The sequence below is a fragment of the Macaca nemestrina genome, chromosome 17, assembly GCF_043159975.1.
Source record: "Macaca nemestrina isolate mMacNem1 chromosome 17, mMacNem.hap1, whole genome shotgun sequence".
Classification (NCBI taxonomy): Eukaryota; Metazoa; Chordata; class Mammalia; order Primates; family Cercopithecidae; genus Macaca; species Macaca nemestrina.
Genome location: NC_092141.1, coordinates 20,721,118 through 20,747,470, shown reverse-complemented (window position 1 = coordinate 20,747,470; position 26,353 = coordinate 20,721,118). Strand labels below are relative to the sequence as shown.

At 53.3% G+C, this 26,353-nt stretch overlaps 1 protein-coding gene across 1 annotated transcript; it reads right to left on the bottom strand.

Moving 5' to 3' along the window:
* Positions 1–5,070: 5,070 nt before the first annotated feature.
* LOC105493353 (tumor necrosis factor receptor superfamily member 13B-like) lies at positions 5,071–24,541 on the bottom strand. The gene is made up of 4 exons (XM_071081901.1): positions 24,463–24,541; positions 23,419–23,643; positions 20,033–20,278; positions 5,071–5,303 (listed from the first exon to the last, which is right to left on the bottom strand). Exons 1-4 carry the CDS (start codon positions 24,539–24,541, stop codon positions 5,071–5,073), a joined length of 783 nt encoding a protein of 260 aa, XP_070938002.1.
* Between the last annotated feature and the right edge of the window lie 1,812 nt (positions 24,542–26,353).

Genomic DNA, 26,353 nt, shown 5'->3' with positions numbered 1-26,353 from the left:
CATGGAGGTTTGAAGGTTCCTGAGGACCGCGTTGTCCTCCAGGGCCCAGCTCTGAGACAGTCGCTCCTGAAACTCCCAGACGGTGCTCTAGCAAAGCTTCATGAGGCACTCTAGGGACAGGGTGGGCATCAGGCTGGGAGGGTTCCCTGCAGGGGATCGGTGTCTGCTCCCTGTTTCCACCAGGCCCACCTCCCACTGGGTGATGCCAGGTCCTTTTTGGCCACCCCAGGGTCTGGCTGTGCACAGGAGGCCACCGCTGGGGGAGGCCGGGCAGGGAAGTGCTCACCACAGTCCTGACTTTCATCTGGGTCATATACAGGGTGGGCTCAGTGTCATCATGCCTTGCCCAGCCCACCAGGCCAGACCCCTCCTTGAGACAGAGCAGAGAGTCACAGGAACAGTGTAAGGACACGTCCCTCAGGCCAGCCGGGGTCTGTGCCTCGTGCTCCCCAAGGCACCCTCGGGCACACGGGACTTACCCCTGTGTATTTTGAATGACGCATGCGCCATGGCCATCAGTACCCGCTCGCCCTCCAAGACGAGCACATCCCACAGTTACAGGGTGAGCCCGAAGGATTTTGTGAGGACAGCAAGTGTGGGAGGACCTGTCTTTCTGGGCTGGGATCGGAGGCCTGAGCAGAGCCCCCTGGGGTTTCAGTCCCCTGGAGTGCTGGGGACTCCTCTCCATGGGATGAGACCCCCCTATAAAGCTGGGTCAGACCAGGTCCTGCAGCTCCTCATGGGGGACACACCTCAGCAGTGATGTGGCTTCCGGAAGGAGGGGCTTCCTGAGGACTTTGGGCTTCCTTGGGTCCTCCCAAGTCGGGTCCTGGCCCAGTCTGCCCATAAGGCTGGGCCTAAGCCCTGGCCTCTGCCATGGGATGCCCCCTCTCAAGCAGGGCCTGGTGTGTGTGTCATGCAGGGACCTGCCTGTGCCTCCTACGGGCTAGGGGTGAGCCGAGTCCTCCTGGTGGAGCTGGACCCCTGGGCTGTGGCAGCTGGGCACTGTGCTCATGGGCTGGGGTCTCCCTGTGCCTCTTTGCCCCATCAGTGCAACACCGGAGGAGCCACTGCAGCATGAAACCATCAACGCAGAGCCCTTCCTTGTCCTAAAGGGAGGGGCACAGGTGCTCAGGGCCCCTTGAGTTGCCCTGCAATCCTCCCTTCCAGGCCCCTGCAATCCTCCCTTCCAGGCCCCTGCAATCCTCCCTTCCAGGCCCCTCTGCAGACCCTTCCTCAGGGGGCAAAGCCCAAGGGTCTCCCAACACATCCATGCATGACGCCTGGTGGACACACTTCCCTTAGCCCTGCTTAGCCAGAGCTCAGCCCTGCTCCCAGCGCCTCTGGATCCTCTGGGGCAGGAAAAGGACACCCAACTTCGAATTCATGGAGAATCCCCATCCCAGGTCAGGCCGTGGCTGGGACTCGGCCTCTTGCCAGCCCCATGAGGGGCTCGAGTCTCCCCTGGCCCATGGGACCCAGGGTGTCGTTCACTCACCAGGCGTCTCATGATCTTCGGGAAGGACTTTGCAGCACCTGCTCCTGGTGCGATAGGCGCCTCCAGAGCCAGGCAATATTTGGGCTGTAGAATACTGAGAAGCCCCCGACCCATCACCCCATCAGAGCCCACGCCCAAGATGTGGAGGCATCAGCTGGAATTGCTGGGTAGTGGCAGGGGACCCCGGGCCCCAAGGCCTCCCTCTCTACCATCCAGTGATCCCACCACACAGCCTCAGCCCTGAGGAGGAGGGCCCTGGCTGGAAGCGCTGCCCAGTGGCTTCCTGGGTTGAGGTGCCAGGAGGACAGGCCTCCTCTGACACCATGAGGCAGGGCTGAGGCAGGTGGGTGCCAGCAGGGAGAAGGGGGTGGGTGTTGGGGTGCTGGATGTGGGGTCAGGCTAGGGGACATGGGATGGGCAGACATTGCTATCTGGGCTTCGTCGGCCCATTCATGTGCAGGGAGGGTGGCTGGGAGCGCAGCCAGCTGGGAGGCAGGAGGACCCTCAGGGAGGTGAGTGGCACCTGCACAAAGTCGGGGCTGGCTTTGGGCGACAGAGGGCGGCCAGGGGGAGGTATGGGTCCCTCTGCTGTTGGGGATGAAAAGCGTCTGACTTGAGGTGAGAGGGTCCCCGTCCAGGCCCAGGCTGCTGTGGGACCTCAGCAGGGACATCCTGGAGACTCCAAACAAGCTGGGATGCAAGGAAGACACCTTGCCTGGAAGTTGGGAATCACCGGCCAGGGTGGCCGTCCCCTGGCCTTGCTGTGAGAGGCCCGGGGGCAGCTGTCCACCTACCCTGCAGGGAGCGCCTCGATTGTCCAGCAGCTGTCCAACACCCAGGAAGCATCTGGCCGGGCACGGTGGCTCAAGCCTGTAATCCCAGCACTTTGGGAGGCCGAGACGGGCGGATCACGAGGTCAGAAGATCGAGACCATCCTGGCTAACACGGTGAAACCCCGTCTCTACTAAAAAATACAAAAAAAACTAGCCGGGCGAGGTAGCGGGCGCCTGTAGTCCCAGCTACTCGGGAGGCTGAGGCAGGAGAATGGCATGAACCCGGGAGGCGGAGCTTGCAGTGAGCTGAGATCTGGCCACTGCACTCCAGCCTGGGCGACAGAGCAAGACTCCGTCTCAAAAAAAAAAAAAAAAAAAAAAAAAGAAAGCATCTTCCTCCAGCAGATACAGGAGGAGGGTGGCGGTGACGCGGCTCGGGTCCCTGTGGTAGCCCACCTCCTGCAAGAGCCAGAGTCACCGTGGAAGGATGTCACCTGGGAGGGCTGAGGCCACCTGGGAGGACTCACGTCACCAGAGATGGCAGAGGTCCTCAGGGACACCTGCCACAGGTCCCCGGGGATTTGGGGTGCAGAGGCTGCACCTCTCCCCCTGGCACTCAGAATGAGGACTGAACAGGTCACACATGACTCAGTTGACAAGGAGCCTGGAGGGATTCCTGCAGTGAGCACCCGAGCTCACATGGCCCGAAAGGGCACAGACAAGGATTGCTCATGCCCCCTATCCTGGGCCAGGCTGGGGAGGCCACTGTGGTAAGCCTGGAGTAGCACCTGTGGACTGCACCCACCATGAGGGCAGGTGGCAGGGTGCTGACCACCACACAAAGGGTCCTGTGATGGCCCAGGGGCTGCCTGCTGGGCACAGGAGAGCAGCTGGGTGCACAACAAATGTGGGCAGCCCATGGAGTCGGCTTAGTGGCTCTTCCTGCCTGGAATGGTCTGGAAAGCGGGGGCTGAGCAGGAGCAACCACCTGGGTGACCCCCTCCCTGTCTGCTGGGGTCCTACGGGGTTCGGGCAAAGGGGAAATTGGATCCCTTCCAGCTTTCTGGTGAAGAAGAGGCTTCCTCAGGATGCAAACTCATTTCATGACAAGAGCCTGGCCCATCAGGCACCTCAGCCACTTGTCAAACCTGTCTCCTGTGAGGACCATCTGCATGCGACCCTGCCAAGCTCCTGGGCCTCGGGGCAACACCAGGAGGGGAAGGTCATTTCTTCGTCTGAGACGTGGTGGTTGGGTGCAGGTGACACCAGGATTCTGGGCCTCAACCCCTTTCCATCTCAGTTTGACCCCTTGCGCCGCCCCCTTGCTTGGGTGTCCACGCCAGCAAGTGAGCTTGAGTCCTCCTTACTACATCCTGGTGGGTCACGAACACTGAATTTTCAAGAAGTGCTGACACCCCCGGGAGACACCCATGCCTGTGAATATGGGCACAGGGCCCAGGAATATCGCTGCCCAGGAATATTCACAGAGTTATATGCAGAATAGGCCACGAGGATGTCACATAATTCCTGCTGCCTAGAAAAGAGGGAAAAGGGGGTTTTGTTTTGTGTGGATGCTGTCAGTTTCATTTTGTCTACAAACCCTGACAACGAACACAATTCTGGGTTCAGATGATCTGTGAGCTCCTCAGGACACCTGAGTTTTTAGGAGTTTTTTCAGTAAAACCCACATTCCTTGCAATGCAAATATCACAGGGGTGCAGTTGGATCAGTGATCATTTTCACTCTGGTTGATTCTTTTCTTCCCCTTTTTCTCACTTTGCACACATTGAAGTCCAGTCTTCGGGACATGCAGTTCCACGGTTCTTAACTAATGTGCAGAGCCTCCTGTCCACCACTGCAGCCCCTCCTGGAGCGGCTCCTTCATCCTCATCCCCAGCGTGTCCCCTTTGCAGTCTCCCGGCTCTGTCAGTGCCTGGCCATCCTGACCTGTTCTCTTGTCTCTATGGTTTGCCCTTTTCCAGAATGGCCAATGAATTGGAATCCTGTGGTGGTAGCCTGTTGGGTCTGGCTTCGTTCCCTCAGCAACACACATCTAAGATCCACCCATGTTCCTGCGGGCATCAGGGGTTCGCTCCTTTTCCTCACTGAGTTGTCTCTGTCTGAAGAGTGGAACCCCCTTCCTACCCAGTTCCCATGTTGAAGATCATCTGGGCAGCCTCTGGGTATGAGCGACAATCAGTCAAGCAGTAAAATGTGGCATGTGGGTTTTATTTGCAAGTGAATTTTCAAATCAATGTGGTCAATATCTGTGACACTTTGGGGACATGTGGTACGAGGCCACTGAGCTTTGTGAGCCACGGCCCATCTGACTTACAAAGTGGCTGTGCCCTGTCGCATTCCCACCAGCCATGGATGAGTTTCCGGGACCCCGCATCCTCCCTGGTATTTTGGGCTGTCAGTGCTGCCCAGGAAGGCTCCTGAGCCCTGCCATCTTGCCACCTTCCCATGGGTCCCTACCCTGGGTTGTGGCTCTCATTTCTGTACAGCACCAAGCCTGCCACACCCCCTCAAGGGGACACCTCCTCCTGGGCTTAGCCCTGAAGGCCCCGCATCCTGTGAACCCTGGGCCCAGGCAAACCTGAAGGCCGGCATCCCACACCCACCCTTCCCGGGTGCCACTCTCCTGGATATCTGCCTGCCAGGATGTCTTAAACTGATTTTATCAAGCTGCAGCGAATAACAGGGATGAGCCCCAGGCCTGAACAACAGGGATGAGCCCCGGGCCTCTCCACTTAGAAGCAGGGGCAATGACAGGACGGAGGGATGGCCTGAGGCTTGTCACCCAAGCATCGAGAAGGGCGAGGACCCCAGTTTCGTGCACTCACGCTGGGATGACTTGGCCGGATTTTGACAGGACCTTGAGCGGGGCTGGCAGGAGCAGGGACCCCTCCTCTTCTTGAGGAAGCAGGCCACTGTCACCAGGAAGCAGCAGAGGACAGCACATAGGCAGAGCCCCAGCGTGCTGTAGACCAGGGCCAGCTGATCCGCACTCAGCTTCAGCCCCAGGAGAGCTGCAAGACAGCGTGAGACCCCTCTCCGCAGTGCCTTCTCCTCTTCCCCTCCTTAGGCTCAAGCAATCCACATCCTCCCATCTCCCTGCTGCGGGCCCGTCTGGCTCCTGGAGAGGCTGTGCTCCTTTCCTGACCCTGAGGCTGGCTGGGATGCCCTCTGGGTCCTGGAGGAGGTTGATCCCTCCCCCGATCCTGGCAGCAACTTCCCAAGGCCTCGAAACTGGAAACAGGAGCTGGAAATATGAACTGGGCGTTCTTGCCTCCACTTGCTAGGGCTGTAATTGGGAGAGCGCTGGAGATGGGCTGATGGGTGACTGGACAGATAAACAGACAGCGCTCCAGGAAGCATGTCCCTGGGCATACTGAACTGGGCCCTTCCTCCAAGGAGAAACCTTTCTGGGTGAGCGTTTATAGTCGTCCCTTGGTATCCATGGGGGATTGGTTCCAGGATCCCCCACAGATACCAAAATCCACGGATGTCCGAGTGTCTGATACAAGATGGCCTCGCATTTGCATATAACCGATGCACATCCTTGTGTACAATTAGAGTCATCTCTAGATTACTTATAATACCAAATACAATATAGATGCCATGTAGATGGGTGTTATACCGTATTGTTTAGGGAATAACGACAAGATAAAATGGCTGCAGAGGTTCAGTATAGATGCAACTATTCACTTTCTTTACTGAGTATTTTACAGCCGCTGTTGGTTGAATCCACAGGTTTAGGGCACATGACACAGAGGGCCCACTGTGGTTTGAGAGCAGGACAGGCGACATCACACTGAGACCCAGGACTGCAGGTGCCACCAGGTGGGCCTTGGGCATCAGGGCACCTGGCCGCCCTGTGACTCAGGACTTGTGCCTCCAGGTTTGGATGCCAGAGATAGGCCTAGCCCAGGCAAAAGCCCTCCCCTTAGAAGTTCTCCTTATCCCAAAAGCTCTTCCCTGTCCCTGGACCTGGGCATCCTCTAGGCACTGGGTGAAAGGACAGATGAGCCAGATTTAAGACGACATGTCGAGAAGAGCGAGTCCCACTTTGTGCCGGGCACTTCCCCTATAGCACCCCCCTCATCCTCCCGCTCTGATGGTGGACAACTACCCCTATTGAAAAAATTGAGTCTGGACGTGGTGGCTCATACCTGTAATCCCAGCACTTTGGGAGGCTGAAGCAGGCGGATCACGAGGTCAAGAGATCGAGACCATTCTGGCCAACATGGTGAAACCCTGTCGCTACTAAAAATACAAAAATTAGTTGGGCATGGTGGCATGCATTTGTAGTCCCAGCTACTCAGGAGGCTGAGGCAGGAGAATCTCTTGAACCCAGGAGGCAGAGGTTGCAGTGAGCCGAGATCGCGCCACTGCACTCCAGCCTGGCGTCAGAGTGAGTCTCCGTCTGGAAAAAAAAAAAAAAAAAAATTGAGACAGAATTTGTATAGCATCAGATTTGCCATTTTAAAATGTACAACACATCACAAGGTTGTGCAGCCATGGCCACTAATCTGAGACCATCTTTATCCCAAACAGAAACCCTGTCTCATCAGCAGTCACTCCCCATCCCCTCTCCTCAGCCCCTGGCAACCGCTCATCTCCTTTCTGTCTCTATGGATTTGCCTATTCTGGACATTTCATATTAATGAAATCGTACAACACGTGGTCTTTTGTGCCTGGCTCCTTGCACTTGGCTTTGTGTTTTCAGGGTTCACCACGTCTTGCCATGCTATATATTAGACCTTCGTTCCTCTTTAGGCGGAATGGACAGACACATCTGTTACGCATTCATCAGGGAAAGGGCATTTGGGTTGATTCCACTTTCTGGCTATCATGAATATGCTGCTGTGAACATTCACATCCACATGTTTGTGTGGACAAATGTTTTCCATTTTCTCGGGTATATACCTAGGAGAAGAATGGCTGGGTCGCATGATAACTCTGTTTCATTTTTTGAGGACCTGCTGGACTGTGTTGCACAGCATCCGTCGTTCACACTCCATTTTACAGATGACAAAACTGAGTCTTTAAGATATTGTTCCCAGTCACAGAGCTGCACCTGGGGGTCGGTCTGACCAACTCCCAGGTGGGTGCTCCAAGCCTGAGGGCCACACAGCGGCCCCAGGGCTGGTGCTGCCCCTCTTCCTCACACACGCTCTTAGATTCAGGAATCTCTAGTGACAGAGCTGCTAGGACTCTTAGGGGTCATCAGTGTCACTCTGACATTTACAGGGGGGAGATGGGAACTTGGGATGAGTTAGTGTCACTCCACCAGCCGGTGGCTTCCTTCATGTCCGGTGCCCAGAGCTCAGAGAGGCCTAAAGGAGGAAAGTAAAGCCCCCAGGACCAGCAAACTTGGTGCCACACACCCAAGGCTTACTTCCTCCTACTCACCTCTGGAATCAAACACAAACTATGCCCTGGAAGCATGAGCAGGGGAGACGCTGCCAGCCCTCAGAGCACAGACAGAACACCGGGCTACAAGATGTTACTAAGTGAGAATGAACTAGATTGATTCAATCAGGAAGACTAAACATGTGCACACATTTCAAATGTTTCAATGTGAGATTCTGAAACCCAGACCACACTCTGAGGTTGGGGTAGTGAGTGTTGAGAGACCACGCCCAGAGCACGGTCACCCAACATCACTCCCTTGTGGACTATCTGGGACTCATTCCAGGAGAGTGCTGTGGGGGTGAGGCTGTGCCACTCTGGGCCTCCACCTCAAGAAGGCCTGACACCCTTGGTTTTTGTTCCCTTAGGAGCTTTGAGCACCACTCAGGTCGTCCAGGTGGAGAGGCCCCATGAAGAGGGACAGGTCCTGAGATCACCTGGAGGAGAAGCAAGGCCTGACCATTGCAGCATCAGAGCCAAGCCTCCAATGGCTCCATCCCCAGGACCATCTGCTCGAGAGACCCCAAGCAAGAGCAGCAGAAGATACACCCAGCTGAGCCCCGCCACCCCACAGAGCCATGCAAGGCCACATGATGGTCATTTTTAGGGCACTGAGTTTGAATGACCAGAACAGAGACTCGCTGCTCTTGAGGACATGAAGAAGGTGCCCCAGCTTCTCATTCCTCTCTGCCCAGGCCAACGATCCGAGGCTTTCTGTGGAAAATGAAACATAGCTCTTGCCTGGCCCCTGGGATACACATGTGATTCAAAATCCCTAGCCTAAGAAAATCAATGCAAATTAGAACTAAGAAAAATATCACTTTCTACCTGTCACGCCAGGAGTGGGAGCACAGGCACCTTGCATATTGGTGGTGGGGTGGACTCTCAAGGGCCATTTGGAACCACCCCCCACCATTTACAACATGCCTCCCTGGCTCCCCTTGCTGCATCAGCTTCACTTCTAGGGCTGCATCTCCCCCAGCACACAAATCGTATTCCTCCAACATTGTTCAGGTTGCAAAAGACTGGATCCAACCTAGCCTTCCATCTACAGGGGATGAAGGGTTAAATGCAGCATGGCATGCTCCCGAGAGGGAATACCACACAGTCACTCCAGCCAATGAGGCAGGGCCATGTGTCCTAAGAGGGAACATCCCCAAGAAATGTGGGGTGAGAATAGCCAGGCAGGCACTCTGATGCCACCCAGTGGAAGGCAGACAAGGAGCTGTAAATAAGCCTTGCTTGAGATTATGTGAGAAAGGACAGGCGGGAATCCACAGCATGGAGAGGCCCTGCCCTGCGGCTCACTGTCTGCTGTTCCCCAGGACCAAAGGGGCCTAGTCGCAAGCTTTTGCCAAAAAATGCAAATTAAAAAAAATTGCTCATTCTCTAGACTTGTCTGAAAATCAAGTCCAGGGGGAAGCGTCCCAGAGGCGCAGCTTGCAGGTCTTACCACCAGGAGGCAGCACCCACAGTTTCCGCGGCCTTGGGACCAGGCGGGCTGGCACAAAGTTTATTTCTACGCTTTTTCTTTTCTTTTTTTTTTTTTTGAGACGGAGTCTCGCTCTGTCGCCCAGACTGGAGTGCAGTGGCGCGATCTCGGCTCACTGCAAGCTCCGCCCCGCCGGGTTCACGCCATTCTCCTGCCTCAGCCTCCGGAGTAGCTGGGACTACAGGCGCCCGCCACCACGCCCGGCTAATTTCTTTTTGTATTTTTAGTAGAGACGGGGTTTCACCGTGTTAGCCAGGATGGTCTCGATCTCCTGACCTCGTGATCCGCCCGCCTCGGCCTCCCAAAGTGCTGGAATTACAGGCTTGAGCCACCGCGCCCGGCCGCTTTTTCTTTTGTTTTTCAAACTGTTTTCAAAGCCATTTCTCACCCAAAAATACTTTCCCCAGCCTGCTGCGGCTCCCAGCGCAGGCTCGGTTCAGCCCGCTAGGCAGCACTGGGACTTGTCATTTAGGGGTGGGCCTGGCGGGGGACAGGGAGGGGGCAGGAGGGCAGGGGGCTATGGTTCTGGATGTTTGATTCAGCCGCCTTCGCCTTCAGTGTCTGCATCTGCAGAGTGGGGCCCGATACCCCTCTCTCTCCACAGACGGGCTTGGCTTTAGCAAAGGTCCCTGCAAACATGCAGGAGGCAGGGGACCTGGGTAGAAAGTTCCAGCCCGTGGCCATGCACTCACACCTTGGGGGCCCAGCCAGCAAGGGGAGCCTGGTGGCAAGGTGGGCAGGGGTGGGCAGGGGCTGCTGGACCTCTTGCCCGGCCAAGGTTTCTGCCACCCTCCTCGGGGGTCCTGGGCTGCAGTTCCCCGTGATAGTCCCCATTTCCTGATCCCTCTGCTCTGCAAGCATCTCTCCTTCCCTCCCTGTGCTCTTGGCGCCCTGAACATTCCAGGTGTGTCCCTGACACATAGTGGGCTGCCAGTGCTTAAGAGGGGCTTTTCTACGTGAGGTACAGCCTCCCTGTGAGGTCATCACAACCTCCAAATGTGCACACCTTCAGGCCTTCCCTGCAGAGGACTCTACATCCTCCGGGTGTCTGTGTATGTGCATGCACGCGCGTGTGTGTGTACACGTGCGTGTGCATGCATATCCGCATGTGCGTGCATGCATGCGCAGGTGTATAAGTTCAGGAAAAGGCAGGAGGGCAGGCTGGGTGTAAGTCTCCCGTCTGGTGTGTGGCCTTGGACTGAAGTGGTTTCCAGAGTGTCACCTCCTTCTCTCCTTTGGGCCTGGGGTCCCTGGGTCTTTCTGGGGCCACGTCTCTTTAAGGTGAACCTCCATCTTGCTGGTGGTAGGGACACATAGACTTCAGCCCCTGTTCCCAGCACCCAGATCACGCCCATCGAAACAAAGCCTCCCTGGTCCCCACATCTGACTCCAGCTTCTTGTGCAGCATCTCCTTAGGGGCGTTCCTTCGCCCCTGCGACACTGGCCCACCCTGTCCCCTGTGGTTCTGTCCCCGCCTTTGCAGGTCCCTGGACCTTGGCTTCAACCCCGGGAAGCAAAACCGGAGCATCCTGCTGCCCCCTTGTGAGGGCACATGGTACAGTCAGGACAAAAGCAAAAGCACCCTTCCAACCCAAGATACACAAATGCAATTGCAAACCAGGAGGCCTGCAGCCAGGGCCACCCCATCTAGTTCTAGCACCTAAAATAAATGACATCTTGAGCAGTTCCTGGAGCAAAAGCAATGTGACTCCAACCCCCAACTTCCACCCCGGCAGAGCTGAGCTAAGGTCTCAGTGGAGCCTTGACTTGAAGCTGCCATCCAGGCAGACTCCTGGGGCCCCTGCTCCTACCGGCCACGGCGCTGCCTCTGCTCTCAAGGCTACCATGATTCCATGTCACGTTGGGGCTCCCTGGCACGTCCTTCCTCCCCATGATCGTGGGGCTCTCACTCACCCCATGTCTGGCCTGACCATAGTGTGCACTGGCTTCCAACCCCCTGGCATCAATTCAACCACTTCTGATTTCTTCCAGATGGGGCCGGGCCCCCCAGACACCAAGGAGGTCCTCAAGGGTGGTTCTGTGCTGCTCTCGTCCACCCACACCCCACCCCTGCCACATTTGTATCTGATTAGGTTCTCATGAGCCAGAGTGAAAGGACGGACAAATGATGCATCTAAGCAGGAAAAAAACAGGGCAGAGGAAGGGTCCAGTTTGCCAACCTTTGTCAGCCTCCCAGGCAGTGACACAGGGCTCCTAGCCCACAGCCCCATCATGCCCCTGGCTGGAGCCACCAAGGGCAACCTCAACTTGGGGGCACCTGAAAATGACCCTTTATAGCATCCCCTGACCTCCTTGTGGCAGAACTGGGGACACATGTAGGCGTCTTATGATGTCCTTTCTATGTGCGGTTAAGTATGACCTTCTAGAACTTTCTTTGTGGACACAGCCCTGCTGGAGCTGCTCTGACCTCCCCACCTGCTCTTTCTCCATGTCTCTGTGGGACCCTCTTCCTCTTCTGACCCCTCAAATGCAGATTACCCCACCTAGGACCTTCTTTTCTGTCCCTTTCTCTCCTTATACCTCCCAGTCCCTACACAACCTTTTCCATTTTTGTGACTTCAACTGCCACCTTCTAGGCCAACACAACCTAAGCTCTCCAGGTAAAAGGCTCCCCAGAACTCTGAACCCACATGACTGACCCCAAGGCTGGCATCACCCTCACATGGAGGGGGGTGGTTCCTAGCTCAGAGCTCCTGGTCTGTATGGAGTCCCTGGCAGGCGACCCTGTCCCTCACCCTATGTAGTGAGCTGAACGGTGCCCCCCGGCCCAAGGATATGCCCCCTGCAAATGTGACTTTATTTGGATAAAAGATTCTTTGCAGACATATAAATACAAGGATCTGGAAATGAGAACATCCTGGATTAGGGTGGGTCCCAGATCCAGTGACAAGTGTCCTATACGAGAAGAGAAGGCAGAAGACATAGGCACGGGAGAGAAGCCATGTGAAGACAGAGGCAGAGATGGGCGTGAAGGGGCCACCAGCTCAGGAGGCCTGGGGAAGCCACCAGAAGCTGGAGGAGGCAGGGAAGGATCTGCCCCTGGGCTTTCAGTGGGGTGCTGCTGACGTGGAATCTGACTGGAGTGGGGTCCTGCTGACGTAGGATCTGACTGGAGTGGGGTCCTGCTGACGTAGGAGCTGACTGGAGTGGGGTCCTGCTGACGTAGGATCTGACTGGAGTGGGGTCCTGCTGACGTGGAATCTGCCTGGAGTGGGGTCCTGCTGACGTGGAATCTGCCTGGAGTGGGGTCCTGCTGACGTGGAATCTGACTGGAGTGGGGTCCTGCTGACGTAGGATCTGACTGGAGTGAGCCCTGCTGACGTGGGATCTGACTGGAGTGGGGTCCTGCTGACATGGAATCTGACGTCTGGCCTTCAGTCTGGAGAGAATCGGTCAGTGTTATTTTAAGCACCCGGCACGTGAACACTATCATAGCCCCAGGAAGCGAATTCAGCCTGTCCCAGGGGGGCATCCATCCAACCAGGGGAGTGGACCCTTGAGTCCCGGGCGTGGTTCTGTACTTCACAAACCCCAAGTCACTGAGGCTCCACAAGGGCCCTGCGAGATGAGAGCCATTATGATCACTACAGGGCCTCTCCCTCCAGTTCTAATCTCATGCCAGTGCACTGTTCCTCCATCCCCCTTCCAGGTCCTTGTCATCTCTGGTTCCCATTATTGCCAGAAACAGCCTTTCACAGGGCCCCTGCTGCCATCACCACCACACAGGAGCAACACGGTGCTCTCCCAACAGCTCTGCTCTGACCTCTCTTCCAGTGGCCGCCCCTGCCCCCAGCAGGATATCGTCCTCCCAGCCTGGCACGTGGAGCTGTCACCCGGTCCCTCCTGGTGCCATCTCCAGCTGCCCCTGAATGCTTACTCTTCCCAACTCAGTCCTCTGCAGCCCCCACATGGAGGAACAAGGTTGTGCCCTTGGTGCTCCTCCTCCCCCTCTACCGGGCAAATGAGTAGCCCTACTCTCTGGGGCAGGCTCCGTCCCCTCAGGGAGACGCAGATGCTCCCTGCACCTGCCCGTAAGCCTGGACAGGGAGCTCCTCGTGTCAGCCTGGAGTCGTCGCAACAGAACCCCAGGTCAGTCAACTCTCCTAATCAACATCTCAAGCGGGGGCCGGGTGTGGTGGCTCAAGCCTGTAATCCCAGCACTATGGGAGGCCAAGACGGGCGAATCACGAGGTCAGGAGATCGAGACCATCCTGGCTAACCCGGTGAAACCCCGTCTCTACTAAAAAACATAAAAAACTAGCCGGGCGAGGTGGCGGGCGCCTGTAGTCCCAGCTACTCAGGAGGCTGAGGCAGGAGAATGGCGTAAACCTGGGAGGCGGAGCTTGCAGTGAGCTGAGATCCGGACACTGCACTCCAGCTTGGGCAACAGAGTGAGACTCCGTCCCAAAAAAAAAAAAAAAAAAAAAAAATCTCAAGCCATTTTCAGTCCAGCTTGGGAGCCTGCCCTGCTCTCCCCACGAAGCCCCATGTGTGAGCAGCAGGTGGATTTTATTAAATGTTCATAATACTTGTGAATCCCTCGTAAATATTTGGAAATAACTGAAAAAACATATTGATTCTACCCATCCATGAACATGGGATGTGTCTCCCTTTGTTGGTGTCATCTGTGATTTCTTTCGGCGGTGTTTGTAGTTTTCCTCGTAGAGGTCTTTCACAGCCCTCTTGCTATGTGTGTGGAAGGTCTTTCTGTGCCCTCTTGGTGAGCGTGTGGAAGTGTCTCCACCTTCAAAGCAGATCTGGGGTGGGGTACCCCCCGCTTCTGGATGTAGAGTGACCCCCACACTCCCGCAGGCTGGGAGTCCCAGAGGAAGGGATTTAGCTCAGCCTCCAGCACAGAGCCACTCACAGCCTTCCCCGCCCCTAGCAGCACCTGTGAATGCTGTTGCCTCTGCCTGGAACCCCCTGCCCCCACCATGTAGTTTCAACATGGTTGCTTTTATTTATTTATTTATTTATTTGAGACAGAGTTTCGTTCGTTAGCCAGGCTGGAATACAATGGCCGGATCTCGGCTCACTGCAACCTCCGCCTCCTCCTGGGTTCAAATGATTCTCTTGCCTCAGCCTCCTGAGTAGCTGGGATTACAAGTACCTACCACCACGCCTGGCTAATTTTGGTATTTTTAGTAGAGATGGGGTTTCGCCATGTTGGCTAGGCTGGTCTCGAACTCCTGACCTCAGGTGATCCACCTGGCTCGACCTCCCAAAGTGCTGGGATTACAGGTGTGAGCCACCACGCCCGGCCCATGGTTGCTTTTTGAATGAGCAGTTCCAGCGCACAGAGCTCATGATCCCCTCAAAATGTATTCTCCCAAATCATCCTCACAGCAGCTCCATGAGGTGAACAACCTCAGGCTCACAGAACCGACAGGCAGTAGCTTGCTCCAGGCCACACATCTAGTAAGGGACATAACTCAGGGTCTGGCTCCACACTCCACACCCCTGCCACAGCCTTCCCTGTCCTCCTTGGTGAAGCCTTCCCCTTCCCATCTCACCTGCAGCTGGGTTACATGGCCTCCGTGCACTGAGAGGAATGTGTCACCTGCATGGCTTGTCCACCGCCTGGCCTTCCACAAGATGGTGAACTCCACTGGTCTGGGACAAGACCTGCCTTGCTCTTCCCTCCTCACACACAACTAGCCCACCGCAGTTCCAGGTCTCACTAAGGAGTGGCAGCTCTCAGTGGGATGTGAGAGAAACCTGGAGTCGGGGTGAGGTGGGGCCTGGCAGGGCTGGAGAGAAAGGACAGCAGAATTCAGGGAGCCCATGAAGCGGGCAGAGGAGAGGGTCAGCCCTTCCACCGTGCGCAGCTACACAACTTGGTTACATGGTGTTCTCTGCTCCCTCTCCTCAAATAGGTCTACCTCTGGATCCCTCCCCTGGCCATGTGGCTCTGTACTTCCTGTTTGCAATCCACAGCAAGCTCTCCTCCTGCCCCACCAGCCCATGCAGGCATCAGAGATCAGAACAGAACAGACCTTAGCCCTGGGCTCCTGGAGAAACACGGGGCAGGGCAGTGCACAGCGACAGTCACACAGCCACCAAAAGCCGCGCCATGGCACCAGTGTGGCAGCTGATGCGGGGTGAGGCGTGGTAATGCCGACCCCACTGGCACCAACACGTCCTCACAGCCCCCTCGTTCACAGCCTGGGGCTCTGTTACCTGGAGCCAAGATGAAGATCTGAGGTTCTGCCCAGTGCCCTCGGGGAATGGGGCGTAGCTGATGGTCACGCACAGGAAGTGGCTAACCTTGTCCCAGGGGCGATAGCTCACACCCAAGGAACAACAGCTCTGTGGACGCCACTGGGTCATTCTGCGGTTGCAGAGGGGACAGACTCTGGAATCCATAGACTGTGCGCAAATCTCAACTCAGCTGTGCATTCTCTGCGTGACTGTCAACGAGTCACTCCAAATTTGAGACTCAAGTCTCTCGATCTGTGAGGTGGGTAGGGATGACCCAAAGTGGAATCCATTGCACTGGAGGTGGGCAGGTGGCCAGACACCAGGGCAGCAGCCATGGCCACTTGCATCTGTGGCTGGGCTCTTCAGACCCTCTGTATCCACACTCCCTCCAGGTGAATCTGCGCTTCCCCTCAGGAGAGGCTGTGCTAGAGTAAAATCCAGGTAGTGAGTATAATACCTGATTGGTAGTTTTTCAGCCCTTGGCCCCTCCCTGCCTCCACCCCAGTAGGCCCCAGTGTCTGTTGTTCCTGTCTTTTTTTTTTTTTTTTTTTGAGACGGAGTCTCACTCTGTCCCCCTTGCTGGAGTGCAGTGGCTGGATCTCAGCTCACTGCAAGCTCCGCCTCCCGGGTTCAGGCCATTCTCCTGCCTCAGCCTCCCGAGTAGCTGGGACTACAGGCGCCCGCCACCTCGCCTGGCTAGTTTTTTGTATTTTTTAGTAGAGACGGGGTTTCACTGTGTTAGCCAGGATGGTCTCGATCTCCTGACCTCGTGATCCACCCGTCTCGGCCTCCCAAAGTGCTGGGATTACAGGCTTGAGCCACCGCGCCCAGCCATTTTTTTTTTTTTTTTTTTGAGACCGAGTCTCGCTCTGTCCCCCAAGCTGGAGTGCAGTGGCGCGATCTCAGCTCACTGCAAGCTCCGCCTCCCGGGTTCACGCCATTCTCCTGCCTCAGCCTCCCGGGCAGCTGGGACTACAGGCGCCCACCACCGCGCCCGGCTAGTTTTTTTGTATTTTTTTAGTAGAGACGGGGTTTCACCGGGTTAGCCAGGATGGTCTCGATCTCCTGACCTCATGATCCACCCGTCTCGGCCTCCCAAAGTGCTGGGATTACAGGCTTGAGCCACTGCGCCCGGCCTGTTGTTCCTGTCTTTATGTCCATCTGTACACAAGGCTTACGGTTCCGTTTGTAAGTGAGAACATGTGGTATTTGGTTTTCTGTTCCTGCATTAATTCACTTGGGATAATGGCCTCCAGCTGCATCCATGTTGCTGCAAGGAACATGATTTTTTTTCTTTTCATGGCTATGTAGTATTCCATGGTGTATATGTACCACATTTTCTTTATCCAATCCACTATTGATGGGCCCCTCGGTTGATTCCATGTCTTTGCTATTGTGAATAGTGCTGTGACGAACACACGTGTTATGTGTCCTTTTGGTAGAAGGTTTTATTTTCCTTTGGGTCATACCCAGTAATGGGATTGCTGTGCTAAATGGTAACTGTTTTAAGTTCTTTGAGGAATCTCCAAACTTCTTGCTACAGTGGTTAAACTAATTTACATTCCACCAACAGTGTATAAAGCGTTCCCTTTTCTCTGTAGCCTCACCAGCATCTCTTGTTTTTTGACTAACAATAGCCATTCTTAACGGTGTGAGATGGTCCCTCATTGTGCTTTTGATTTGCATTTCTCTGATGATAAGTGATGCTGAGATTTTTTCATGTTTGTTGGCTGCTTCTGTGTCTTTTGACAAGTTGTCTGTTCATGTCTTTCGCCCACTTTTAATGGGGTTGTTGCTTTTTGAATTGTTTGACTTCCTTATAGATCACGGATATTAGACCTTTGTTAGATGCAGTTTGCAAACATTTTCTTCCATCCTGTAGGTTGTCTGTTTACACTGTTGATTGTGTGTGTGTGTGTGGATGGGGGGGGGAGGGGGCGCAGGGCGGGTACAGAAGCTCTTTAGTTTAATTAGGTCTCATCTGGCAATTTTTGTTTTTGTTGCAGTTGCTTTCATAAATTCTTTCCCATGGCAGATGTCCAGAACAGCATTTTCCAGGATTTCTCGAGGATTTTTATAGTTTAGGGTCTTACACTTAAACCTTTCATCCATCTTGCATCTATGTTCCTCAGGGATATTGGCCTGCAGTTTTCTTTTCCTGTTGTGTCTTTGCCAGGTTTTCATATCAGGGTGAAGCTGGCCTTGCAGAATGAGTTAAGCAGGAGTCCCTCCTTGCTATTTTGGAATTAGTTTCAGTAGAACTGGTACCAGCTCTTCTCTGTGCATCTGGTAGAATCTGGTTGTGAATCCATCAGATTCCATTTAGGAATTCCTAAGAACGAGGCTTCCTAAGAAAGAGAAGGGAAAAGTTTTACTAAAAAAGTTTATGTGGGCCGGGCGCAGTGGCTCAAGCCTGTAATCCCAGCACTTTGGGAGGCCGAGACGGGCGGATCACGAGGTCAGGAGATCGAGACCGTCCTGGCTAACACGGTGAAACCCTGTCTCAATACAAAAAACTAGCCGGGCGAGGTGGCGGGCGCCTGTAGTCCCAGCTACTCGGGAGGCTGAGGCAGGAGAATGGCGTGAACCCAGGAGGCGGAGCTTGCAGTGAGCTGAGATCCGGCCACTGCACTCCAGCCTGGGCGACAGAGCCAGACTCTGACTCAAAAAAAAAAAAAAAAAAAAAAAAATGTTTATGTGGTTCATTAGGCATTGCCAGAGGGGAAAAAAATTGTAAAAAGAAAAGGCCAGGCGCGGTGACTCACATTTGTAATCCTAGCACTTTGGGAGGCAGAGGCAGGCGGATCACTCGAGGTCAGGAGTTCCAAACCAGCCTGGACAACAAGCTGAAACCCCGTCTCTACCAAAAATACAAAAATTAGCCAGATGTGGTGGTGCATGCCTGTAATCCCAGCTACTCAGGAGGCTGAGGCAGAATAATTACTTGAGCCCGGGAGGCAGAGGTTGCAGTGAGCTGAGATCACACCACTGCACTCCAGCCTGGTTGACAGGGTGAGACTCTGTCTTGAAAAAAAATAAAATAAATAAATAAATAATGTCCAGGCACGGTGGCTCACGCCTGTAATCCAGCACTTTGGGAGGCTGAGATGGGCGGATCACAAGGTCAGAAGATCGAGACCATCATGGCTAACATGGTGAAACTCTGTCTCTAATAAAAATACAAAAAATTAGCCAGGCGTGGTGGCGGGCGCCTGTAGTCCCAGCTACTCAGGAGGCTGAGGCAGGAGAATGGCATGAACTTGGGAGGCAGAGGTTGCAGTGAGCCGAGACTGTGCCACTGCACTCCAGCCTGGGTGACAGAGCAAGACTCCATCTCAAAAATAAATAAATAAATAAATAAAAAAGAATTAAAAACAAAGAAAACAAAGGCCTTATGGCTGGAGATGGCCACTTTGAACATAGTAAGAAAGTTCCTGTTGAGTTGGGCATCTGCTAAATGCCAGGCCTCAGAAATGATCTAATTAATCCTCCCAGCAAACACCTCTTGGTGCACCTGCCCTGCTCTGTGGCATTAGAAAGGATGGGAGGGGGATGCCGTGTGGATCCATAAACACGAGAGATGGCATTTGCCCTGCTCTCGGCCTGTCCTGGAGACACAGCAGGCCTGCCCTTCTCCGGGGGCTGACTACTTCCTTTCCTTTGCAGTGACTTTCCTGTGATAACATCATTTCCCTGAGGCCAGGCCCCAGGGCCAAGGTCCCAAGGGCGGGGCCTGTGTGCCTGATGACGCGGGTTGCCCAGCACCCTGCTGTCCCTGCTTAGCCTGGCATCTCCTGCTCTCGTCTGCTGTCCTGCCAGTTAGCTGCTGCTATGTAACAAGCCATCCCCAAATGCAGGGACGTGTGCTTCCTCCCGAGTCAAGGGTTTGGCTGGGCTCAGCTGTGCCGGACTGGCTTTGCTCCATGTGCCTCTCATCCTCCTCCTGGGACCCTGGGACCCAGGGACTGGCCACGAGTGTCCATCTCATGATGATGCTGGAGTGCAGCAGACTGGAGCACGCAGGCCTCTGGCCACCTAGGCTGGGAACTTGCTTTTCATTAGTGCCGCTGCATTTCATTCAAGTCACAGTGCCAGTGGATTCCAGGGAGGGGAACCAGACGCCACCTCTTGGTGAAAGGAGCACGCGGGTAGGTTTGTTACACGGGTATATCAGCATCAAGCAATATACCCGTGTAACAAACCTACACGTGTACCTCCAGATCTAAAATAACAGTTGAAATTATCAATAAAATAATAATAGAAATAAATGGAGCCTGCGGCACTGGTGGAGGGCAGGTGGTGGCTCTGCTCAGGTGCTCACACGGGTGGGTCTGCTGCTTACTTGTGCCTGTGCTTTGAGAACTGGCGCAGCCTCGGCAGCCTCCAGTACAAGGCTCTTCCTCACAGGGCAGGTCCTTTCTCCTGCTTTCTTCTTGTCCACAGACTTCTGGAAATGTTGCCTACATTTTTATTTTTTTATAATCCTAGGATGATCTCCCTGGCTTCTGGCCATTTGCCTGGACTCTGGGCTTCGTGCATAGTTGACTCTCCTGTTCTAGGCCTGGCATCAGGCCTCCCACCCTTTCTGAACCTGTGTGAAACCATGCAGGTTCGCCTCACGTGGCTTACCAGGACTTGCTTCTGAGCCTCTGTGCTCCGATCCTTGGTACCTTCCCGAGTTGTCTGAATTGTTTTCAACTTCCCCACTCCGCTGTCTCCTGAGCTCTGGTGGGAGGTTCACTGGGCTCCTGAGCTTGTTCTCACAGAAGTATGCACATTGCTTAGGGTGCTGTCCACAGATGGAGGCACAGCTGATGCAGTCCCTCAGGAGATGGTCATAGAACCTGCCTTGCTCCTTGCGGCAGTTGAGTGACCCTGGGAGACAGAAGTGCGTAATACTGCTGGGTAACAGACTAGCAGGAGTTGCAGGTTTGACCACAAAGGACATCAAAGTTAAAAAAAAAAATTACGATAAAATTCCAGCAAGCAATTCCAGAGTAAGCCAAGTACTTTTACAATATACACATTGAAGACTGTGCATTGTCCTCTAAGTGACCCCGGGAGACAGAAGTGCATGATACTACCAGGTAACACAGACTGACGGGAGCTCTGGGTTTGGCCATATCAAAGTAAAAAAGAAATTATGGTTAAATTCCCAAAAAGCAATCCCTTAAGCCAAGTACTTTTACAATATACACATTGAAGACTATGCATTGTCCTCTAAGTACTATTTTAGTTGCATTGCATTTTCATGTATTTTTCCTATGTCTAGTTCAAAATGTACTTATTTTTCATTATTATTTCTTCTTTGACCTATGGGTTATTTACAAGTGCATTTCTTAGTTTCCAAACATATGAAGATTTTTCAGCTATCATTTAAAATTGAGATCTAGATTACATTGTTACATAAGACCTTTACTTGCATTTTTCAAGCCTCATCAAGGAGAAATATATTTCAAATCAGCATAAGGAATGAAGGGGAAAAGCCAGAATTCTCTTTGGCAAGTTGGGGCAAGGGGCTGGAAGGAAGGTGGAAAGGTCCACATGAATAGTGTTTCTTGTCTCTTAATGCTAAATGAGAACTACAGCAGCTTACACAAGTATCAGCGCCAAGGCACAGAAGCCAAGGAAGCTAAAGCCCAATCACACTTGCCTTAAGAGAGCACAGCGGACCCAACTTTGAACAGAAATCTATTTAGGACAATCAATTACCTTATCCAATGCCTCAGAATATTTCTACATGAAAGTTTTTATGTAAAACAGGCAAGTTTCCTTTGTCTTTAGAATAAGGTATTTATGTGAAAATATGGCTCACAGATATTTTAAGGACATATTTCAGAGGCAGTGCGGGAGAGTGGATAAGAACCCAAACTTCAGAGCCTTCCTCGGCTGTACCATTTGTAGCCAGTGTGGTCACAGCCTCTCCGTGCCTTCGTTTCCTCATTTCCAATATAGGGAAAATAACAGTACTGACTTCTTAGGGTTGTTGGCAGAGCTGAAGTGCCCAGCACAATGCCTGACACATACTAAATAAATGCTCACTTAATGGAAGGCTTGAGTAGAATATTCATTTGAGCCTCTTCACAAAGTAAATACACACCTGTCCTTGTGTATTTGACAGAGTAAAGGAAGGACCTAAAAGATGATGGAGTTGGAATCTGGAGGAAAACTCAGATGGCCCACATGGGGCCGTCCCCTGCTCTGGCCCTGCCATATCCCCAGAGCTCCAGTGAACTGCACAGGAACTGATACCTCCACTCCTGGCACAGAGTCAGCCCAGCAGTGCTGTCCTTGGGGCTTTCTGTGACCTCCTCCCCTCCTCAGTGGTCCCAGCATGGCTGTTGCAGGTGGTGCCTGAGCGCCCCAGACCACTGACCCTCCCTGCCTGACCTCACACCCCACCCCGCCCCCACCCAGGACTCAGTCTTCCCCGCTGCATTTCCCACCTCTGCTCATGCTGCCCTCTCTTCCAGGCAGTCTTCCCCCTCATCTGATTTCTGCATTCTGTGGCCTCTTAACAATCTGCCTCTGATGGTGCGTCCTTCAGGGACACCTCCCTACCCCCCCACCCCCAGCTGAAGGTGGTCTCTCCTGACTTTTTTTTTGTTTTTGAGATGGAGTTTCACTCTTGTTGCCCAGGCTGGAGTGCAATGGCATGATCTCAGCTCACCGCAACCTCCGTCTCCTGGGTTCAAGAGATTCTCCTGCCTCAGCCTCCCCAGTAGCTGGGATTATAGGCACCCGCCACCACGCCCGGCTAATTTTGTATTCTATTTTTTTTAGTAGAGACAGTTTCTCCTTGTTGGTCAGGATGGTCTCGAACTTCCGACCTCAGGTGATCTGCCCGCTTTGGCCTCCTGAAGTGCTGGGATTACAGGCATGAGCCACCGCACCCAGCCCCGACTGTGGCTTTCTACCTTGACACATAGTCATTTCTCCCATAAGAAGACACTGTCCTTGAAGGGCCAAGCCAGATTCCTATTTCCTTGGGGCTGGAGCACTCCATCTATGTTTATAGGATGAACCAATACGAACGTTCTAATTTATTAATGGGTAATGGTTCAGGGCATGATTTAGGAGTCAGAGTCCTGGGTTCAAACCCTGACATCTCTGCTTTTAAGCTGTGTGATCCTGGGTAAGTCACTCAGCCTCTCTGAGTTCCCCTCAACAAGTATTCATGAAGGACTGAACTATGTGTCAGGCACTGTGCTAGGCTCAAGTCAGACATGGTTCCTGCCCCCAGGGAGCTCCCAGTCTAGTGGTTGAGTCAGACGTGAAAGAACAAAACAGCAAACCGTGGCAAGTTCTACCAAGGAAAAGAACAGGTTATGAAAAAGAACAGCAAGCAATGGATAATTTTCAAGACAATCAGGGAAAATTGGATCTGGCCTGAATATTAGATGATGTTAATAAATGATTGCTGGCAGTAGCAGGATATTTGGGTTGTTTTTACAGATCTTTATGGTCCAGTATCTGCAGGTAAAATGATATGCGGTCTTGGGCTTTGCTTTAAAATACACAAGCCAAAACAACTGGTTGGGAAAGTATGAGGCAAATTTAAATGATCTGTGAATCATTTAATGGGTGCCGAGGGCATCACTGCGCTGTCCTCTCTATGGATATGTGTGGTAAGTTCTGTAATTAAAAGTTTCAACAGAAAGTAACACCAGCAGTACAAAGGAGGGCCCAGTACTACTGTGTGGTCGGAGGAGACCCCGGATGTTTGGGCTGAGACCTGAAAGTTGGGTACGAGGGAGCCGAGGGAAGATGATAGAGGGAATGCATGCCAGGCAGCAGGAACAGCACGTGCAAAGGACCGGAGGCAGGAAAGAACATGGCATGTTTGACACTGAAAGGAGGCAGTGTGGCCAGAGCGGGAAGGTGGAGGGGTAAGAGGTGCCACACTGTACATCTCCTGCCACCCTCTCCTCAGCCACCTGTGGGGCGAGAGGGTGCTCTGGGGGCAGGCGTGGGGGGTGATCACACTGTCCCCTGACTCAGGTCCCAGAACTCACTGCAGGAGGCTGCACAGGTGCGCTGGCTCTGATGGTTGCAGATGGCTTTGCAGGACATGCAGTTGCCCAGGAAGGGGATCCCAGTACTGCTCTTCAGGGCAGGATCCCATAGCCAGCCCTGTTCACAGGCCCTGTGGAGCTGAGAGACCAGGAGTGTGAGGGCAGCTGGCAGGTGGTTGCAGCCCAGCCTCTTGCTGTCCACATTCCCGTAGACATAAGCGCTGTCTCAGGAGCAGAGAGGGCAGACAAAGCTGGCTTCCAACTCCCACTGTGCTAGCTGGAGGCCTAGGGCAGCCACGTCCCATCTCCAGCCTCAGTTTCCCCATCTGCACATGGTTGTTTTCAGGCCCCCTGCTCTCTCACATCAGCAGGGCCCTGCTCCTTGCCCTCCTTAACGTGCCATGCCTCTCCCTGCCACAGGATCTTTGCACATGCTGTTCCCTTGCATGACGTGCCCTTCTCCCCAGCCCCTGCCCCTTAGCTGCTTATTCCTCCTCAGCCTGAGACCTCTGTCTAAACCCGATCTCCCAGGGAAGCCTTTCTGACTCCCCCTAGAGTAGGACGCGGTCCTTCTTCCGCACACTCACACTGCCCTTTACTTGCTGCTGTGGTCACTTTCCTCTTCTATGCATGTGGTTATTTGATGCTGGCTCCTGTACTAACTGCGAGCACCATCTGGCAAGGACTGTGCCTAATTTTTTTTGTTCATTGCTGAGTCCTCAGAACCTAGATAGTGCTTAGGATATAGTAGGCGCTCATAACATGAATGGTTTTTTAAAAGCAGACCAAGTCAGTGCCTAGCACACAGCAAGAACCAAGAAATGTCAATTTCCTTCTTTACTGAAGTATGAAACCACCACAATGATGTGTGTAAAGTGCACAAAAAGCAGAAGAATACAGCTTGGTGACATGTGATGTATGTATGCCCCTGTGTCATTACAGCCCACATTGAGATGAAGAACATTTCCTGCACCCCTGAAGACTCCCTGGGGTCCCCTCCCACCCAATGCCCACTCCTAGAGGTGGCTCCTGTTCTGTTGTTACCCCCATAGGTTAATATTGCCCCTTCTGGAACTTCCACGTCTGGTTTTGTCCCTCCACGTGGTGCCTGAGACTCATCCATGTGGGCGCTCTCCACCTGTCTGGTTTTGTGTTACTGTGAGTCTTCCACTGTGTGCAAGCATCACCTTCTCTATCCTTTTCTCATTTCATGACATTTGCTTCCCCCAACAACTTTGTAAACATGTTTAAAAGCATTTTGCAAGACATGTGTTTGTCCTTTAATGAAAGCAAGCCGAGGGAAGACCAGAGGTGGCTGGGCACCATGGCTCATGCCTGTAATCTTAGCACTTTGGGAGGTTGAGGTGGGAGAATTCCTTGAGGCCAGGAGTTCAAGACCAGCCTGGGCAACATAGTGAGATCCTGCCTCTACAGAAAGATTTTAGAAACTGGCCAGGTGCTATAGTCCCAGCTATTCAGGAGACCGAGGTAGGAGGATCGCTTGAGCCTGAGTGCTCAAGGCTGAGGTGAGCTACGACCACATCACTGCACTCCAGCCTGGATAACAGAGCGACACCCAGTCTTTAAAAAAGAAAAAGAAAAAAGACCAGGTGCCTCTCATTTAACACAGCCGCGTAAACACAGGGGTTTATCTTCCTTCCCTCCTGAAACCATCCTAAATGACAGTCAAGTGCATTTGCTTCAGAGGTAAAGGGGATGGCAGAGGTTTCTACAGCAGGGAGATGGAAGGACTGGAGTGCCTCATTGCTCTGAAGATCTCTCATTGTTGATGCCCACAGGGGAAGGAAATTGTTTTGAGTCACAAAACTCAAGGAAGTCTTCAGAATTGGAGGCACCAAGTATCTCTGACAGCAGGGCCTGGGCAGAAGGCGTGAAGCTCTGAAAGAGCATTGGTTGGAAACTTAAAAAAAAAGAGGGCGTGACCCCAGCACATCCCCATTCCAAGGCAGGAGCCAGTCCGTCACCCACCCGGGCATAAGAGTGGGGTCTCCTTGGACACAGCTGAGGGTAGAAACGCGGTCCTTCCTGGCAACAGGGGGACTGTGAGAATCTTCCTCTTGGATGGTCAGTCTCCCCTCTCCTAACTCACCCCAGCCCCTACCTAAGGAGTGCGGCAACCAGGTTTTTAAAGACACCTCCCTCCCTACCCTGTAACTGGCAGGACATCAGAAGTCTCTGGAAAACAGACCCAAAGGAAAAGACCCAGAGGCACTGACAGCTGGAGATTCCGGAAAATGTCCAAGTCCCTGCCTGATCCTGCTGGAGCAAAGCTTCTCCATCAATGAGCCCATCTGCTTACCCAGAACTTCCAGGCAGCTGTCGGTGCCTCAGTCTGACTTTTGAATCAATGGCCAAGGGTCCCCTGATATGGGAGCACCGCCTCTAGCAGGAAAGCAAACTCAGACCACACAGAAGACAGACACCCGGAACCAACGAAGACATGCAGGAAACAGAGGCGCATTTTCAAACAGCAGCAGCAACAGTTGAGATCCCCAGACATGTAAGAGAGGATTGTGTATCTGTGAAACAAAACAGTGAACGGTTTGTAAAGAACATTCGTAGAACAAATGAGAATTATTAGAAATTATTTTATAGTCAGAATAAAAACATCAGTAGAAAAGTGGAAAGACGTAATCGAATAAATTGTCCAGAAAATAGGAGACAAAAGATATAAAATTATGGACTCATTTCAGGAGCTCCAAAGGTTGGCTAATGATTTGAAGGACACTGGCTTCCAGATTGAAAGAGTCAATCAAGCATCAGTGCAATACGGTCTCACAAAGTAGGATACATCATCATGCAATTTAGAAGCACGTAACCCCAGCATTTTGGGAGGCTGAGGCGGGAGGCTCACAAAGTCATGAGATTGAGACCATCCTGGCCAACATGGTGAAACCCCGTCTCTACTAAAAAT

Bases quoted from the DNA above. Each gene is read 5' to 3' on its own strand.
- LOC105493353 (XM_071081901.1), bottom strand. From the start codon at position 24,541: ATGGATGAGTCTCAGGCACCACGTGGAGGGACAAAACCAGACGTGGAA. The intron at 23,644-24,462 runs GTAACAACAGAA...TCTGCTCCTGAG, and splicing joins GGCAATATTAACCTATGGGG to ACAGCGCTTATGTCTACGGG. The intron at 20,279-23,418 runs GTGAGTTCTGGG...TCTGTCTCCCAG, and splicing joins CACCTGTGCAGCCTCCTGCA to GGTCACTCAACTGCCGCAAG.